At 46.1% G+C, this 19,527-nt stretch overlaps 1 protein-coding gene across 1 annotated transcript; it reads right to left on the bottom strand.

Annotated features, from left to right (window-relative positions):
- Positions 1–3,663: 3,663 nt before the first annotated feature.
- Positions 3,664–19,527, bottom strand: LOC144162966 (uncharacterized). Its single transcript, XM_077693710.1, has 10 exons — positions 19,236–19,527; positions 16,727–18,309; positions 15,813–16,064; positions 14,738–14,921; positions 13,150–13,410; positions 11,921–12,094; positions 10,520–10,666; positions 9,202–9,326; positions 6,259–7,584; positions 3,664–4,527 (listed from the first exon to the last, which is right to left on the bottom strand). The coding sequence occupies exons 2-10, from the start codon at positions 18,293–18,295 to the stop codon at positions 4,282–4,284; spliced, it is 4,284 nt and encodes a 1,427-aa protein (XP_077549836.1). The 5' UTR covers positions 18,296–18,309; positions 19,236–19,527; the 3' UTR covers positions 3,664–4,281.

Below are 19,527 nucleotides of genomic sequence, written 5' to 3'. Positions count from 1 at the left end.
TTTGTGTCTGTGACGTACGCGTGCCACATGGTACGTGATGTGTGCCTGTTGGGCTAAGCGGTCATTAAAGAAAACTGCTAATAAACTGAAAAAGACTGCTTTGTTTGAGTAGAGTACTAGAATAGAATTTTACATATGAATTAGACTTGTTTAGAACTTACTGTATGGTATGCTTGGTTGTAAAATGTTAACTGCTCTGTGCTTGCAATCTGGAACTGTAAAAAAAAAAATGGGCTAAAGGGGTTAAAGGAGCCGTGAAGACAAAATACAAGTTGGGTTTATTAGAAAGACTGCTTAGTCCCGATAACAGATGCCAATATCGTCGCAATCTTCGAACAAATAACGGAGATATTAAAGAAAACGTGTAACGTGTGAAGCAGTCGCGACCCCCCTAGCCAATTTCCCGCAACTTTTCTGTGACGTCACGGAACCTTGTTTGTGCGATTGGCGGCCGCCTAACTGACCTGTCGCGACGACACATGACTGGACATCTGTAATGGGGCCTCTAGTTCCATTTGACCGCATCACTTGAATGCTAACGTGCAGTTAACGCACTGAAAATTATGTTTTATTGTTGACCCGTATGACGCCATTCTTGCTCATAACACGTCATTGTGGCGCAAAATTTGAAAGTTCTTAAATACTTCTTGCTTTTTTTTTTTTTTTTTTTGTTAAAAAAACATCTTTTAGGGCTGTAATGGAGCTGAGTGAGATACTGAATCCTAGTTCGTTCAAATTACACGAAGTTGCATTTTCTCTTCATGGCTCCTTTAAAGACCAGGGCTTCGCTAAGAGCAGGTTCATAAAAACATGCTTTAAAAGCTTGCTCAGTTATAGTGGCGATGCGTAAAAACGTGAGTTTTGTTCCATTGTTCCGAATATTCCAGGTGACGCCTCGTTCTAAAATGGCCATTTTTTGTCATGGCTGCCAGCTTCCCCGTAGGCGAAAATTCTTCTACAAGTGGCATACAGGTCACTCTGTGGGAGCTTGTTCTGCCGGTGCGAGTCGCAAAACCGTCAAGGCACTGAGCAGAACATGTCCGCATTGAGGGGGTATGTGGGTATGCGACGCCTGACATTAGGCTTAACGTCACGTTTAAGGTCTGACATGAAGTACGCGCAACATGATTTATGAGTTTGACCTTGCTTACCACATTAGGCTCAATGTTAGAGCTATCTAACATAATGTTTCACATGAGCTTAACCTTAAAGGAGTACTGACATGAAATTTCTCGCTTTCAGTTTTTATGCTGTAAAGAATACCTATTGGCCCAGTAATTACGAAAATCGAGCCGAAAGCCGTCAGCCACCAACACAGAATTAATTATAGCACGTTTATTGCAACCAATTTATAGCACGTTTATTGCAACCAATTTCAAATTTGGTCCCTGCGTGGGAAAATGGCCGTTCGAAGGCCAGCCTGCAAGCGGGCCAGCCTTGCGTCACTGTCTCACCCGTGACGTCGGGGACGTTTTTCTTTCCTCCATGCGTTCGCCACATCGTCTGCTATGATTGCACATGGTCCGCACTCGCCCGCGCAGTCGACATTTTGTCTGAATCGTCAGACTTGGATGAGTCGCTGCAACCCGACAGACAGAACAACTTTATTTGGCCAGGCGATTAGGCCGGCGATGCCTTCGCCGTCGTCCGTTTTTTATCATCACTGCGGCTTGAACCGGCGCAGACCGTGATAGCAACAGCTTGTCGCCACTCTTCTAATCAATCTGATCGCGAAAAAGAAGTTCCACATGCGAGAAAGTAGATGTTAGTGTGTTGAAAAATTGTGCTAGGGGTTATTATCAGCGCTGAAAATAAAAGTGGCGTTCAGATATTTGCCGCGAGGGTAAGCCTACGCTGACCGGCAGCGGAGGTTCGGCGCTCCGACCCAGCACTGCCGGCACCGCGGTGCGGTGAGCGGCCGAAAGATGGCGCCACCTGCGCGCTAGAATCAAAACAGGCCGCGGCAGATGTCTTAGTCACCGATCGCTGAAACGGAAATTATTGCCAAAATAAAGCTCCATATGCGAAAAAGGGGATGATAGTGTGGTGAAAAGTTGTGTAAGGGATTTGCAGTTCATTTGCAGTTGTACAGATACCGGCGATCAAATAGTCGCCACGATACTAAGCCTAAAGTTCCCAACACCCAAGGTGACCCGTGCAACCCCGAGCCCGCTGGCTTGGGCGACAGTTCTTGCGGCCGCCGCCACGCACGAACTCGGTCCACGTTTAGCGCTGCATGTCGCGCGTGGAAAATAATGCATCTTGGCGTCGTCGTCGATTTGCTCGGACAGGCTTCCACGAGCAGTACTTCGCATACCGCGAGCTTGCCATAGCACAACTTGGGCGAGCTCGGCGACGCGCACCGCCGCGTCGCCGCGGTGCCCTACGACATCGCGCACCTCGCGGTGTCGCAGTTTTCGGCACCAATGCAAGGGAACACCATGCGCCGGCCACGAACTGAAGAGCAAAGACGTGGAACACGCAACGTTTACAAGCATTGCTCACACTACGAATACCACCAAACGAATACCACCGACGACAGCAGCGCAGGATATCGTTTCCGGTTCCGAAAACGACTAAATGACGTCACCCTGAAACGGCCAGACACGCAGGCCGATGTTTCGTCACGCCGAAAGCGATTTCGCTAGTGCTGCTGATTTGTGAAAGCTCGTGGCCTGGACAATCAAAATCGATTTTAGATGTGATTCCGTCCTCGGATCGCTGCAAAAATTTCTGTGAGGCATCTGTACAAACTACTGAAGCCAATTATATCATTTTTTAGGCGTCGAAATTTGGTGTCAGTACTCCTTTAAACTTCAAGGCCTTCAACCTAATGATTCTTTGCAGTGGCTGACAACCTGTGGCATGTGTTGAAGCTGTGTTGTGGTTCGTGTTCAGCTTTGAGATATGATGCGCATCAGAAGCTCGTTTCTTATGATTTTGTTGGCTGTACAGCAGATTGCGTTGGAGCAGCTGGACGATAAATTTTCGTGCATGATTTAATGCCTGCCAGTCGGCGTGCAACGGAAGAAACAAATATCAAGCACCACCGCCACTTTTCATTTTAAGTTTGCTTCTCTTGCCAAATATTGTACATTTTAGTATGTTGCATTATTGTAAGGATAAAAACGTGTTTTGACTTCGCCAATTATACATTCTTATGCGTTTGTGGGGCGTCGCATGGTCAGTGGATTTTCATTATATTTTTTATTCCTTTTTTGGTTTGTTTCTTAGACTTTTTATTCTTGTCTTCGATGGAGGTAAACAACATTTTGGATTTAGTTAGTTTATCTTTTGTATTTTTTGCTGCTGATTTCTTCCTTTTTCTGCTTTTAGAAATCTCCTTCGGCCCTTTATGTCCACCGCTATTAAAATGGTTAAATGCGTTAACTATGCCAGTTATGCAGGTGTATACACGGTTGGTAGTGTGGGATACTCGGCAAAGATTGCTCACGAATTAAAAGAGCACCTTACAAGCATATCTCTGAGCTACACGGTACTACCTGCCGTGCAAAACTCCACCGGGTGCTACTTTCGAGACAAACAAAGCACTGCAGCCGAAATCCTGAAAACATGCATTTGCTAGCGAAGGACCCACATGCACACTCTGCTATCTCAACAGCAGGTGCTGGGCCAGGAGGTGTCGCGCCGATAGTTCTCGTGCATTGATCGCTTGGTTCATTTCATTTTTGTGGGCTCCAGTACACTAATGCCATATGCTGTGAATTTCAGCACATTCGGGCTTTCTAGCTGATCCTGTCAAATGAATGCATACAGAGCCGACCGATTTTTCGGACTTGGACGGGAACGAAAAGTGGTCCGAATAAAAGAGCAGTCCGAAGAATCCGTGAGCCATTACTCCAATGAGACAACAGGCGGTTCCTCGGGAAAGTCCGAAATATCCAGCAAGTCCGAATTTTCGGAGTCCGAAAAAACGGTCGCCTAATGTATACAGAACGGCTTTTGCATCAGTGATAACAATTAAACTAATGTGCTCAAGAAAGGGTACGGGGAGAGGGAATAAACATTTTATTGAAACGATAAGTTTAGTGTTAAACGGCAGACAGCAGCCCTGTGGGAGACATCCTGGCTGGCCACCCAAACTGACGACCTCGTGTTGCTCCGCAAGGTGTCCGCGCTGGTCAATTGCTCCACTCACTGCTCCGGGATGGGATAAAGACGAGGATCGCCGGCACTTCCATATCAGGTGGTATAAAAGTACCAGGGGATGGAGAGGGCGCTGTGAAACTCCCGCAAAGATGCCCATTGGAGTGATGCTCGTCACAGATGTCTCTCGACACTGCCTCGTACGACGGCTTGCTCGAACCAGGGCTGGAGCAGCAGCTCTTCGAGGAACCACAGCTGCCAGTCGCGGCCTCGAGCCGACACGAGGGCGTAGTGGTGGCTGCCGGACCGGTTGGCACGGTAGCGAATGCGTACCGCCTGGGCACCCGACCAGCGACGGAGGAGCTCCTCGACACACCCCACACCCTCCCTCAGCAGGTGTAGGAAACCAGCGTCCTTCACCTGGCAACAGAAGGGAAGGCAGATTGAGACCCTGGCTACCTCGCGCGCGCAAAAGGGCCAAACGTCTGCCATAAGATCCTTGGAGCTATGCTGTTTCACGTTACATCGCGCAGTAATAGTGTGTTGGTGAGGGCAGTTAGCGTATTCCGTTGCCAGATTTTTAAACTCGAGTGGTAAATCTGCGCTTGCCTCTTTTGATATTTGCGCTTTGGTGAGTTGCTCGCCAGTGAAGAAATGGACGTAATGGCTGGACAAAAATTCCTGCAGATGCTTTCACACGTGCGACTTTTCTAACTTCCTATCCCATTTCTGACTCCTGACAGAGGCCTCTGGCCATATCAAGGGGGGCCCTCTCTTTTTTCAATAAACGTGTTCATTGTTTCATTGTTTTCGTGATGGCGAGCGATTCTGCCAATGGGCAAGATATTGCGATGCACGATCTGCTTTTTTGGCTTTTTGTTAACAGATGGAAACAGCCAGCCAACCTCAAAACTTGGACATTCTCCATCCTCTGCAATATGGCAGGATGGGGCTAAGATATCACAAGATCAACTTTCCTCTGCGCCTTTTCAAAATTCTAAGAAACTGCCATGGCTATGGCCCTGTTTATCACAATTAATAAATGCAAAAACTTTAATAAAGGTGCCATGAAGACAAAATGCAAGTTTGATTCATTCGAAAGATTCCCTCGTTAAAATAACACTTACACCACTTTTTAACGCAGCCTTCACTCAAAAAAGCAGTACAAGGAAAATGGAGAATAGCCAATTGACACCCCAGCTACTTAAGCAAATTAAGCTACGCAAGCTACTTAAGCTATGCAAATTAAGCAGGTCTTGTAAGGTTGCAGAACGAGCTGCTTGCGCTTAAATTTAGTGCACATTCTTTTTACAGCAGTAAGAATGGTGGGGTAAACAATGAAAGTTTCAAATGAACACGTAATTTCTCGGTGAATAAAGCATCATTTCCCGTCGGACAAGGGCTTGGGGCACTGCAAAGCACCAAATCATTCAAATAAAACAAACGTGTATAAATTCCCAATTTCAGTGCAACGTGTAAGCATAATTTTGCTGCAGCAATATTATCAAAACGCTATGCCGAGAACCCAGGAGAAAATGTAGATGGTCCCAGCTGGTTTATGGTTAAAGTCCCAGCTGGAACCAGCTATGACCAGCAGGGACCAGCTGGGAATTCAACCATAAACCAGCTCGAACTAGCCACCATTTTCTCTTGGGAAAGTATGTACAAATGAAAATGTAGTAGGCATTTCCGTTAAAATATGTGAAAAAAAATAAACTGCGTTCTGAGCAGTGCTCATGTAGCTCTGAAATTAGGCACCCCTGGATCAATGTGCCGAGGCGTATTATTTTTTTCCACTGTTGGGGTTCAAAAATTCAGATGAATTTGCAAGATACGGTGATTTTCAAAGATATCTTCCCAAAGTAAAAGCACTGGGCACCATATAAGCTTTCAAAAATTGCCTCTACTTAAGCAAGGCAGAGATTGCGCAACAGATCTGCTTTACTACACCTGTATGAAATAGAATTGTGCCTGCAAGGAACCCACAGGGCTTAGCATTTTTTCCATCACTACTGTTTAACACTGGCACAAGATTTGCTCTAAAAAAAAAAAAAAAAACCTGACAGGCTCAAGCAGCGTGTGTGCACTAAAAAGCAGAGTGCTGACAACTGAAATCCTCGCTTTTACTTTCTGAGGGCGGTCCACACTCACCTGCAGCCTAATGGGGTCACGCTCCTGCAACTTCTGATCAAGCTCGCGACAGTGTCGGTTGCAAGGCAAGCCCAAATGACACGGGGAACCGGAGACCACGAGGTGGCTGTAACACCTCAGTGCCGTCAAAGGCACCACGTGAGCCTGGGAAGACTGCTGGCGACACCGTTGACAGAGCAAACCCCAAACGGGTGCGTTCGCCAAGTGTCTCAGGAACTCCACCACATAAGCCGCAGCGCTCCGAGGTGGCCAACCAAAGAGACTGCCGGGAACATCGCGGTTTTCGTTTCCAGTCGGCGACGACAACATTGCGATTGTACCCAAACTGGCAAAATTTGAGAACAGCAAAAAAAGACAGTCTCGGCAGATACCAGGGTGCGGTGTGATGTCTGGAGGAGACAGTACGCCTTCCTTGGCCGCCCATTGCAGCAGTACTTTGAATGCCACGCTCGCAGCTGGCATGCTGGCGAAGCACTTTGCAATCGCGTCGTTCAACCCTCGCAACAGCGGGTTCGGCAAACGCGAACTTTCGTTCCGCTTATCCTTTCCACTGCTTTTCAAAACCATCAACAGAACGTCCGCAACGCACCAGGGAAACCCATGGCAGTTGGTCGCCTCAACACGGGCATCTCGCCCTACCATGTACCAGGCAGAAGCCATCCGCAGCAATACCGGCATCGACTCGGCTTCTGACAGACTCTTGTCGGATAGCGCGGCCTCCGCGTCGGCGAAGAAACGTTCCCGCATTATTTCAACCAGGTTTTGGTACTGCTTTTGGACGTTAGCTGCGACGTTTCGCCTGTGGTTCCTGCCCTTCTTGCTCGGCAGCAAGTTTCCCGGCAGACCGGTAACCACGACCACTTCCGCTTCGCTCGCAATGTCGTACCGGCTGAGAATCTGGTTCATGAGATCCGCGTAGAGAATCTTGGCTCTCTCAGCAACCCCTCTGTGTTCTTGCCATCCGGAAAGCTCGAGCAGCCGGCTGTAGCTTGCAGACTTTCTGCAGCCGTTGCAATCCAAGCCGGTTAAACCCTTGTTGAGCCTGTAGAGCTGACCGAGGACTCTGGTCGACCGGTAGGTGTTCTTGTTGCACGTCTTCTCCATGAACTCGGGGTATCGGTGAACCTGTTCGGATCTGTCCAGGCCCGCTGAGACACCGGTTTTGGCAAAGTCCAGGGCCACGGAGATTTTCCGGGCGAGTGCGAGACACTTGTGGGAGAAGATGCCGTCCGGCAGCTGGTCGGCCCAGACAAGGTGGGCATTGGACATGACGCCGATGGTGTCATTCTTGATGTAGTTGCAGGTGAACGATGCCATGTCCTCCGCCTGCAAGTTCGGAAGGCACGCAAGGAAGGAGCTTTTCTGGCTGTGAGGAAATGCAAAAATTGTGTCAATATCTGTGGGGGATTTCATCATCATCAGCAGCAGCAGCCTATCTACGCCCACTGCAGGGCAATGGCCTCTCCCATAGATCTCCAATCATCCTGGTCCTGTGCTAACTGCGACCCCTTTATCCCTGCAAATTTCTTGATCTCATCTGCCCATTTAACTTTCTACCGCCCCCTGCCGCGCTTGCCTTCTCTGGGGATCCACTCTATTACCCTTAATGACCAACAATTATCTTGCCTTCGCATTACATGCCCTGCCCACGTCCATTTTTTCTTCTTAATTTCTACTAGTATGTCCTTAACACGCGTTTGTTCCCTGACCCACTCTGCTCTCTTCATATCTTTAAATGTTACACCTATCATCTTCCGTTCCATTGCTTGCATCCGTTCGCTTCACCTTCCTCGCTTCATCTTCGCTTGCTCACTTCATCTTCTGTTCCATTTAGGGCTGCTTAAAAGACTGTGTAGGCTTTGGGAGAAATTTGGTCCAAAGCGTGCCTGGAAACAGTGCATTTGATACATCCCCCATCACTGTATGCATGCGAGGGAAAAAGGGTGATAAAGTTCTTCAACATAAATGTTGAAGAACTCATAGGAATAAAGGCCTCTCCACCGTATCTTCCTATGCACTTAGTAGGGAGACTGTTACAATGTACCTTTGAAGTTGCTATACACTCAGCATGTTAAGTTCAAGTGATTGATTCGGTTTTGTGCTTCTTTTTTTTAATTTCGTTTTGTTTTGGCAAATTTAGAACATTTTTTATTAATTACGGTTATCAGGAAATTAGCTTTCCACAAATTCAGATCTGTTTATTCATGTGTGCCGAGCAGTTTTTTTCTTTTCATTGTGTTTCTTTTTCCATTCAGGTTAGTGTTTTTAAAGCAACCGTATTTCCCTTGCTTCCATATTCGTAACTAACGCAAAAGCCAGCAAAAAAATGGGGTGGCGAGGAATTTGACAATTGCACTTGATTAAAAAATAAAAGATTTGAAACCTTTGTGAATTATGTAAAACTCTGTTTTCCTTATCACGAACCCCCTGCTTTATTTTTTAACGATTAGGGTTGTTGCTAGGGGCATGCCGTTGCAGGGAACATGCAATCGCCATGCTAATCAGTGATGCTTTGGCACCTAAGTGATAGGATGCAGCACAAAAGGGCAAAAAAGAAAAACAGTTGTCATCGAGCCCTGCCTGCCTTCTGTGTTTTTTTTGCAAGTAAACACCCGATGAGTTGAGCTCGTATGAAAGGCATTGCATATCTACACGTTGTGATCACTCCTCCAGTTGTGTTGCACAGTAGGGCAACCATGCCCACATCCTGAAGGCTTGAGGTTTGCAGCCTTGAATCCAGACAGACATTTTCGTTAATTTCAATTTCAAGTAGCTGTAGACGACACAAATGGGGAGTGCGTAAGAACAGTGTGTCTTTCAACACAGAGGCAACCCACGCATAACTAAGCTCCGTAACTTTCCGACCACTCACGATTACACACCAAGTGGAATTTGTGTTTCTCGAAAGCAGACCGTTCAGCAAAGCAAGCATTGCATGCATACCAGGTTTTGAGAGGACTTTCCCTCGACGACGTGATCGCTGAAGACCATGGGCTCATGGTTGTCACCAGGAAAAAGCAGGTCCCTGTCCGCTATGACCACGTACTCATCCCCATCCAAATCGGAGCCTGCGAATGTCGCGTACTACAGTTAAAAATAAAAAGCTTCCCCTCAACAAGTAAGAGAAAAGGAGTGATTATAATCGATTTTGGTTGACAGTTAGAATAAACAGAACAGAAAAGTTTGCAGGCATTTTCATCTCCTGAACAAAGTGGGTATGCCATACTGGAAGCATTACAGGATGCGAGCTAGTTGGCACTTCATCATGGGAACCTGGGAACCGCTTAAATTAACCTGTTCCCATGATTACACTGGCATTCCAGAATGAATGGCTTTGAATGGACGTGGCGGGTAGAATCAGCTGTGCATTTAGATAAATACGGACAAGCACGTGAAAAGCAGCAAGGCCCAAGTACAACAAACCATTGTACCATGTTTTATACAGGAATTCCTTTTCATACAGGAATTCCTTTTCAGAGATTACTGGGATGTATTTGTCATGTGGAAGATGCGGTCTCCTAGCTACGGCTCACTCGTTTTCAAGTACTTTTTTTCTTGGGAAATTTAGAGCCGCCTTAAAAGGCAACCACATCAACTCTGCTATCAAGCACAACAGGACAAATTGCTGTCCGCAGTGCAGTGACCGGGAGTTGTCCGTATTTTTTCGAGACTGAAAAGTACCCAAAGAAGGGAATTCAAATTGTAGCTATGCCTTGGTCCCTTTGCAGCCGGGCAACCCAGGTGTTGTAGTGCCAATATTATCCAAAATTGATACTGGCAAAATTAGGACGATACCCAAACGAACATGGTTTTCTATATCAGATTATTGCTTGACTAAAGTGCCTGAGTATGAAAAAACGTGTATATGGTGCAGTTATTTTCTCTACTCCCCCAGCATCCATACAAATGGATTTGAGAGTGACTGACTGAGAAAACACATTGACTGTGTGTTATACAACCAGTTTAGGGGAAGCCCTCAACATAGCAAAAGGTGTTGTACGGGGGGAAAAACTTGCATCCACCTTAAATGCACCTGTAGGAATGCATTTTCTCAGAAACTTTTCAGTTGAAAAATTCATCCTAGTCTTGTATAGACGACCAGAATACTAGACCAGGATGAGTTGTTTTTTTTCGTCACCTGTGAAGTTTCTGAGAAAGCTGTTTAACATATCTTTACACCTCCGCATTTTAGGTGGATGTCAACTTTTTCCCTTCATGTTGGTTGCGTGTGTCATGAGAGTAGCTTAGATAAGGAACCCACCGGCCATTTCGTTGGGATGCGGCCGAGGCCCTTTGGCTGGGAATACAACGCAGTCCTTGATGTGGTGCAAGGCCGGCACGTCGACGGCCTCGAACTTGCGCACGTCCCCGGGGTGGAGGCAGGGGCACTTGGTCACAAGCACCGTACCTGCCCACACAAACGAATGCATCACGGCGAGTTGCAGCAGTTTGTGTGCGATTAGATGGTGCCAACCTTTTAAACATGTTCTCCAGAGAGCGCCGAGTTTCCAACATCTTGGCCCTACAGCTTTACCCCACCTCCCTAGCCTCTAGTTCATCAATCACAACCTTCTTGTCTCATTGCCCGCTAGACGTTACTGCTTGAAAAACAGCAGAGAAAACATAGATGAAGTACAAGACAACTGCAAGTGCTGACGAACAACTACGGAAATTTAATTGGAGTTGACAACGTATAGAAGGGATGCATCAACGTAATCTTGCGACAGTGTGAGAGGGAAAGGAACCCTAGGTAGGTGAAAGAGCTAAAAGACAGCAACGATATAAAGGGAACACAGTTAATATCTGGAAAACCCCAAAATTGTTTCTCTTTAGCTGCCAAGATATGCTATCCCCCACTGAAGGAGTGGCACCAAAGGCGAACTCACGCAATCATCCCCCTATAAATGTGTACTCGACTACTGTCAGGCTGCTGTCTACTACTGCCGACTACTGTCAGGTGTCAGGCTGCTAAGTCATGGACATCGAAACAGAAGTTAACCCCTCACTATCCTGTGACGTTTTGTGAAACCAAGAAGCAAGTTTCATCATCTGCCATCCTTTTCTCTTCCATGTTGCCAAACCACCTCCAAGGCACATCTGATACCCTGCCCCCACACTTGCTAACTACTGCTCATTCCACTATCCACTCGCTTAGGTGGCTGTGTGTTCAGTAGCAAGGACAGGTTTGAATGTGCTCTCCGGTTTCTTGCTTTTTAGATAAGAAAAACCTCAGCGCTTTTATGGTGGTGACAACTCCCAAAGCTAGACGTGGAAGAAGCTTGACTACCATAACGCACTGATTCATCAAAGCACCGTTTACAGCGCTGCTTCAAATGAACAAACTTTAATGAAACTTCACTTAGATGGAACTGTTACACAAGAACATGTCAGGCATGGGAGTTTAGCAAAGTGCACTTGACTGAAATGTTCGTTCAAGTGAACTTCATCTGAGTGGCAGTTTACAGTCTTCCTACACAAGGGTTGCTGCAGGTACGATTTTTCTTATGCTACCTGTACCACTCTTTCTAATCTCGTTTAGAATACGTACTGACATTGGAGGTTAATCAACTCAACTTCCTCAATATTTGCAGCTTCAATTGTCACCATCTCTAGGCACTTCACTCCCACGCATGACAGATGTGAAAACACAAGATTGACGTACCCGTGATGATGCGGGTAGCGCGTTTGCGGCTCATAGTCTGTCGGTCTCTGTTTATCTCCGAGAACTGGACAAAGACCTGACCGTACTCCAGGGTGCCCGTTTCATCCAGCACGCCCAACATGTTGCGGCCACGGTCTTCGGGCACAGCTATCTGGCCTTTACTCCTGAGACCGGCTGAAGATTGGGGAAAAATGGAAGCTGCGGTTATTGTGGGGTGGCAACTATACCAACCTGATCTAATAACTGCACTCATTGCCACAAATAACACTTCAACAAGTTCACCTAACTGTCCATTTAGGATGCTGCCTTGAAGCAGCTTTTTATTTCTGCTACGTGCAACAGATGGACTAAGACAGACAGACACTCTAGAGTAGATACAGTCTAGATCAGGCTAGACTGTAGACAGGCAGTCTAGTGTAGACTAGATGGACAGATGGTGTGGACTGGACTACACAGATCTATACTACACAAACACAGTCTAGACCAGGCAGGCAGTTTGGGCTAGACAGGTAGACTAGTAGGCTAGACTGAGACAAATTCACTTCAGTGTGCCTTTGAGTGGTCGGGTAATTATGAGGAGGCCAGTTTCTACAACAAACGGATGGACAGACAGGCACAGTTTAGGCTACACATAGGACGGTCCAGACCAGCCCATACAAACAGTCCAGACTACGTGAACACTATCTGCTGTCCGACTCTATACAGGCAGCTTAGACAACACAAACACTGCCTGACTAAACAGGAAGGCTAGACTAGACTAGACTTCAACCAACTGACTGCTTGACAAGAGATGAATTCATCACCCTCTGGAAATCACAAACAAATTTGCACCTTCACAGCACCCTACTTGATACCATATACTCAAACCTTCTGCCAGCACTCATCCCTGACTAGGTGGGCGCCCTAATATCAGCATTCTAATTCTCATATAATGTTTATTTAATAAACCAATCAATCGATCGATTAATTATTTCAATATTTGTTATATGAACATTGGAATGGTGATATTCATTCAATCAATTAACCAATCTATTAATTGATTAATTAAACATTTCTTATACGAGAGTTAGATTGCTGATATTCAATTCATCAATCAATCGATTGATTAATTAAACATTTGTTATACGAGCATTAATTAAAGTGCTTATAATCAATAAATCAATCAATCAATCGCTTCGCAAGCTGTGCACACCCCCTCCCCCTGCTTTCAGTCACGCGAGAGCACTTGCCCACCGTGCTGTTGTAGATGGCCAGAAGCAGGGAGCGCATGAACGGCTCCCCGACCAGGGACAGCCCCTGGTGATGGAGTCTCGCCAGGGGCAGCTGATGCATGTTGAGGCGGGCACCCAGCACTGAAAGTGCAGCCTCGTCGCTGACGAAGGCATCACACAGCTGCAGCACCATTCTCTGCTGGAGGCGCAGGAAGACTCGGCCGGGAACACCCAGTTGCTCCAGGATGGTAATCAGGGGGCGGTTCAGGAACACCGGGCCTGTGTCAGGAATTGCCACCAAAAGCAACTTGAGGACATTCCTGGGACAACTTTAGGAAAAGACGCCCCGTGAAATTAGAAAGAGCATTTCTCGCAAGAAATTATAATTTCCAGCTTCATTTCCGACTAGATTTATAGATTCTAGCTGGAATCAGCAGCTCCTATAGCTAGAAAAATTCTCAGTCTAGAGAATATTACTTCTAGCTTGCAGGGTGTTTTTCTTCCAGATGAACTGACAAATGCTAGCTGGAATTAATAGCTGCCAGCCGGTACAAAATCTCAATCCAGCTAGAAATGAGCTAGAAACTGAATTTCTAGCTAGAAATTCCGCCTGTGTTGAGCTAGAAATATTTTTAGCTAGAAATAAATTTCTGGTTCAGTAATTTAGCTAGAAACAATATTAAGACCTGAAATGTGCCTAAGACATGCCTAAGGCCTTCCTTTGTCCTAAACACCTTTCTTTGATCACTGCAGTTTGGAGGTTTGGAGGTGCAATGGAGATTTTTTCAACGCAAGCAAAAAAATGCCTGCATCAAATCTAGTCCATTTGCAAAAAGGTGTGTGTGTCCAGTAGTGGTACTGTCTACTACTTTTGTATTTCCCAATTAGCTCACCAATCAGAAGAAATTAGCACCGTGAACTAAGAACGGAGAGGCAGAGAGTTGGCTAGGCTTACTAATTTGCATAAATGTTGCATTTAAGAGAAACTCAAGCTGTTAGGGTTATCACTTCATAAATTCCTTCAACATTGTTGAGTGTAGTAGCCAAACTATAAAAACATATTATGTAACAGTCAACATGATGTCACTGCATGAGGTGGACAACTGTTCTGGCCTTCACAAGTGGTCTCGTAAATCTTGTTTCTCTCTTTTTTTCTTGTCCATATTACACAAAAGTCTCTACGCATTCCTAAGCATACCTGTGGTATCAACTCGTATCATACCTTGCTCCAATACCGTTTGCGATAGCATTTTCATCTTCACATTTTATCACTGCAAACTATGCTTTTCAAATGGCTCCATCGCCTGCTCGACCTGTCATACCAACTTTTCACGCTTTTAACTACGTTAAAAAGTAAGCTTTCACTTTTCAACATTGGAAGAAATACAGCTCGTCTTTTATAAACTCGTATACCACATTCTTCCAATACTATTTGTGACAGCATTTCCATCTTCACATTTCATCACCGCAAACTATGCTGTGCTTTTCAAGTGGTTCCACTGCGTGCTCAACCTGTCATGACAACTTATTTGCCCTTTCAACCATGCTAAAAAGTAAGCTTTCACTTTTCAACTTTGAAAGAAATACGGCTCGTATATGAACCTACACGGAGCGGACACCTGTACAATTTCAAGGGTATCAGAGGTGGAACAGTTGAACTTGTTCATGCTCGGGCGTAACAGAAGTTGGTCCCCGGAAAGATCTGGATTCAGACACAGCATTCCCTTGTAGCCGGCATAGCGAATCTGAACAGCTGATGGCAACTCCACTAAGCCGAGCCCTTCGCATGCCTGCGTGGTGTCATAAAAAAAATTGTAATGAGCTGAGCGCAAAGCAAAGTGTGTGGAAAACTTGGCATGAAAAGCAGCTGTTGGGAACAAATTTCATTTTTCAAAGTGCTCAACATCTTCCAGCAGGTGGCCGTATTCTTTTTTAAATTTTACTCCTTTGTTTGGGTACCTAAAAGTTCAATATCACTATTAGGCCTTTGGAAAGATGGATCAGCTAATCAATAGTTTTGTTTGCCAGATTTTTACTCGTATGTCACACCGTAGCATTGCAATAGTTGAGTCACATAAGTAAATTGTTCTCCTAACCATTCTCTCGCCTAGCAAATTCATAGTGGGTCTATAGCATAGGCTCTCGTATACAGTATAGGCGATGTTGGTTGGCTAGTTTTTTAGATACTTTTGATTTGAACGTAAAAAACGTTTACACCATGTAGGCAGCTGGGCTTCATATCTAAATACATGGACAAATCACTCATACAAGACTTAATATACGAAATCACTATCATCACTACCACTGATAGTGGTGGTGTATGGCCTGACACTGGTAGAATCTATTTAAATAGAATGTGCTGAAACGAAATAGCTGCTTATGTAAAGCAGTCACATCAGGTTCGTTTGGTTTCGAATGGGCCTCAGCAATATGTTGAATAGACTTTGCTAGTCATTCCGGGTCCTGTAAAATGAAACAACATTTCAAAATATAAAGAAGCTGCACTACACATCCGCAAGACATCTATACGCTAACTTTGCTTGCAACTTAGCAGCATTTTCAGCTAATTACCTAAAGGGCTTATAATGTGTTGCCATGACTTTATTATTTAACAGCCTTTTTAAAACTTTCATTACATTTTTCAATCATTGCGAATTCCTGCACCAAACGTGGGTGCCAACCTTTTCCAAGAGTGACTCCGAGATCATGCCGATGCCATCAGAAAATATGTACGGCCTCCCAGACTCCGGGTGTGTGCCGCCGACAATATCAGGGAGGTCTTTCTTTGTGCCGCCATCGATGGGAATGCGCACGGTCTCCTCGGTGGACGAGAAGCACTGGCCCATGCGTGCCATTCGGTAGCCCACGTTCGGAATGTGGCACACGTCGCCCATCCAGGAACGGATGTCCTCCGCTGTCCTGCCTTCATTGTCCTTGAACAGAAATTTGTGGAACATTAGGAGCACACACAAAGCGTGATTCCTGCATCTTTGCAGCCACATTTTCCTGCGCTTAGCCTATGCCTGCCAAGTTCTGCAGCACGAACCATCAAACAAGCCCCACTTATTCAAAAGGACGGTTATGAAGCAAACGATGCATTAAATTAGCACAGTCTCTTATCTTAGACCGTCAGGGTCACTTGAGGCAAACCACATGTTGTGCTGAAACACACGTAATATTTCACATTTAGCATAAATACAGAGTTCTTCTAAAGTATGGGAAGAAGAGTTGCTCAGCCAAAAAAAAGGCAAGGATAAATTTGCATTTGCAGCAACACTTTTGCCGCTGGACTTAACGACTTAACTTTATAAAGCAGAGTGATTGTGCTTTAAAATTCAGTGGACTCCTGTTCAGACGAACTCAGTTAAGACGAACACAATGGTTCAGCCGGACAACATGCTTGCTTTCTTGTTACGTCCACAATGCAAAAATAATACGAACAAATTTTTACGGTCCCTTTGCGTTCATCTTAACAGGCATCTACTGTATGTCTTTTGGCACCATAAAATAGCGAACTGGGCAGATAGTGAAGTGGCTTTAGGGCATAATCCGCTTCCTGAGCTATTTTGCAACAGCCTCAAAACAGAGAACCTACCTTAGCATACAGCCATGCTCCATGATCTCGCAGTTGGCTAGAAGAGCTCCCCAAGTAGTGGTAATGCCGACCCGCAATGCAGACTCCCTTTCGGAGCAGCGAGGCCACAGTTGTTTCGAGAACGTTGTCCATTTCTCGGTTATACATCAGAGAGTGCGACAAGTAGTCCAGGTTGTCATCGCGGAAGGTCACACGGAGGGCATAGTCGTGGTCAAAGCTGCGGAGTACCCGATTCTTGCACTGCACTTCAGGCGGGAGCAGGAACAAATTCGACGGAGTCGACACCAACCGCCGGACCAAACAGCAGTTGTCTGGAATTTGCACTGGCGTGTAGTGCCCGTGGAACTTTTTGAAAAGAGCTGGTAAAGCAGCATGAATGGTTACTACACTTCCGTTTTCGATGGAAACACAAACAGCAAACAGTGCCTGTTCAAGTGCATCTTCGTCGATGCCTGCACACATCTTCATACATGTCACAAAAATGTTGAGATTGTCTTCGTCTTGCAGTGCCAATTGAGCCGCGGCATCGTTGCTTCGTTGGAGTAACGCATTCAGGGCATAGCGGCATGGGAACTGCAGCAGGGGACCTATTGTGGTGATGAGTCTCTGCTTTACACGTCTCAAATCACCCCCAGTGCGCACTGTGACGACCGGCGCGTACACAAACTTTGCACTTTTCTTGCACCGCTGAGCAAGGCGACCCAATCCTCGCCTCGCCTTATTTCTGTCAACGATGCAAAGTTTTACGACGAAGCACCCTGCGAGGTCAGTGCTTTGCAACCGCAAAGAGCAAGTGCATCCGATTTCAAGCGTTCGCTCAAACTGCATCAGCTCGCAAGTCTGCCCAGACATGTTGCTCTTTAGGAGAACAATGTCTTCCAGGCAGTGCTGGACTTGCTTATGGATGAGCGGGAGAGTTTTGACGTGAAGGTAGACGTTTGTGCACTTTGCTTCATTGCTTATTACCATGCGATAAATGTCGTCATACTTGACGGTGAGCCTATCGACGGTGCCAGCTCTCCCACACGTGTGCCGAGGTTTGACGTAGATGTGCAGGACTTTTTCGTCGTGCTTAAACGTGCAGTCCAGCCAAAACCGTGCCTCCCGTGAAAACCCGGAGATACTGTGCTGCTCAGCGAACGTTGTGAGGCCGACAAACGTTCCAAATGCAACCGACTGGAGTGGAAGGTCGGTCTCCTGCGCAATGAAGCCATGCCAGAAGCCACGAACTCGGTCGGGTTCCAGCCACTGTAGAAGTCGTGAAGACGCAGGGTTCTCGAGTTCGTGAAGGCACCACTGCGTGGCTACGGCCAAGGTCGCTGCCTCTAACTGATTGAGGGAGAGAGTTCCGCTGAATACAAGCTCACAAACTGCTTGTTGTATCGGGTCCTCGTATATGCCCTCAGCAGACTTCTGCCGCGCATCTGATATTTGCAGCGACGCAGGGGGCAAATCCTCGCATGATGAAAAGAGGGTACGGAGCACAGGTTTGTGTGCGTGGCATGGTGCATTTGGCTCGCTGATCCAGTAGCAAGTAAATGACAGCGTCGACTGCGACGTTCCAGCCATCTCTCGCCGAGAACCTGCGAAAAAAAAACAACGAAAAAAAATTGGGCTTGCGTTTATTACCATCCGAGTTATTAACAAACTTGAACGAGTCCAAAGATTGGCAGCGATGTTTATTTATTCAAATTACAGGAGAACACAGTCTGTATCACTTTTGCTTGCTAGGGCTGACCTTCAACCATTAGCTACACGTAGGAAAATAGCTCGTTTAAAATTTATCTATGACCTGTATCATAAAAACTACAAACTGGATCCCGGAATATACCTGCGCCCCCGAGGACGAGTGTCGGCTCGTACATTCGATCACTCATTTGTTATTCAGGCATATGTACCGCGGGTGGATGTGCATAAGTTTTCGTTTCTGGTGCGATCTATTGTTGATTGGAATGCACTTCCTCCCGAGGTGTCTACAGATTGTAGATCCTCACAGGACTTTCAACGACGGCTGGACTTGTTTTTTGCTTAACATTGTGTATTGTTCACCTGTTTAGCGACGCGAGTCCCACCCCTGCTACAGCCCGCAAGGGCTAGCAGTATTGCAAACAAAATAAATAAATAAGTAAGCTTTTCGCTTTTAAAGATGTTTTAATCCTACGGAAGCAAGCATACGATACACAGGCGATGTGGCAGAAATGAGTCAGTGGCCGTTTGTTAAGCGACTGGTATCGCTCAACATCGCCTAACTAGCGGTCAGTCACGGACCCAATTTTGTCACGTCGGCTGTTGCAATAAAGAGCGCCACACTAAAAGCTTTTTGGCTGTAGTACCATGGAACCGAGCAAGCGCAATTTGGTCGTACTAAAAGCGATCTTGGGTGACTTCATGATGCTAGCTACCCTATTTCGAAATTACCGCCCTTGTTTGTGCAATCTGGGACAATCCGATTGGTGCATGCACTCTTCTAATCAAATCCGCTTAGAACAGAGCATAGCTGTACAAGTACCAGTTTTTACGTTGGTGCTCTTCGCGTAAAACTTTGTCGAATCAGTCTCAGGCCTTCCCTGACCCAGGAGCTGTAAACAGCGCACCGACTTCTGTGCTTTAACCAGTCTTCAACAGCTGGAACGCTAATCCTCTGAACGGTAGCAACGGTAGCACCTGAACAGACATATTTTTAGCGAGCACAGACGAATTTTTTGTGGTAGGAAGCGAGAAAACTTTGGTATGGAAAGTTATAGTGAAGAAACTATGGCGTTTGCTGTTGGCTGTTCTCGCTGTTCTACTTTCGGTGCTTT

This window comes from Haemaphysalis longicornis, unplaced genomic scaffold, assembly GCF_048455015.1.
Source record: "Haemaphysalis longicornis isolate Haplotype H1 unplaced genomic scaffold, Haemaphysalis longicornis Haplotype H1 scaffold_12, whole genome shotgun sequence".
Lineage (NCBI taxonomy): Eukaryota > Metazoa > Arthropoda > Arachnida > Ixodida > Ixodidae > Haemaphysalis > Haemaphysalis longicornis.
The sequence above is the reverse complement of the archived record's forward strand: the minus strand, read 5'-3'. Positions and strand labels throughout refer to the sequence as shown.

What these genes read in the sequence shown, in the direction of transcription:
- LOC144162966 (XM_077693710.1), bottom strand. Translation starts at nt 18,295, where the DNA reads ATGGCTGGAACGTCGCAGTCGACGCTGTCATTTACTTGCTACTGGATC. An exon ending in GAGCATGGCTGTATGCTAAG is followed by an intron (nt 16,065 to 16,726) that starts GTAGGTTCTCTG and finishes TTTCTGTTCAAG; the next exon opens with GACAATGAAGGCAGGACAGC. An exon ending in CGGAGTCACTCTTGGAAAAG is followed by an intron (nt 14,922 to 15,812) that starts GTTGGCACCCAC and finishes GACACCACGCAG; the next exon opens with GCATGCGAAGGGCTCGGCTT.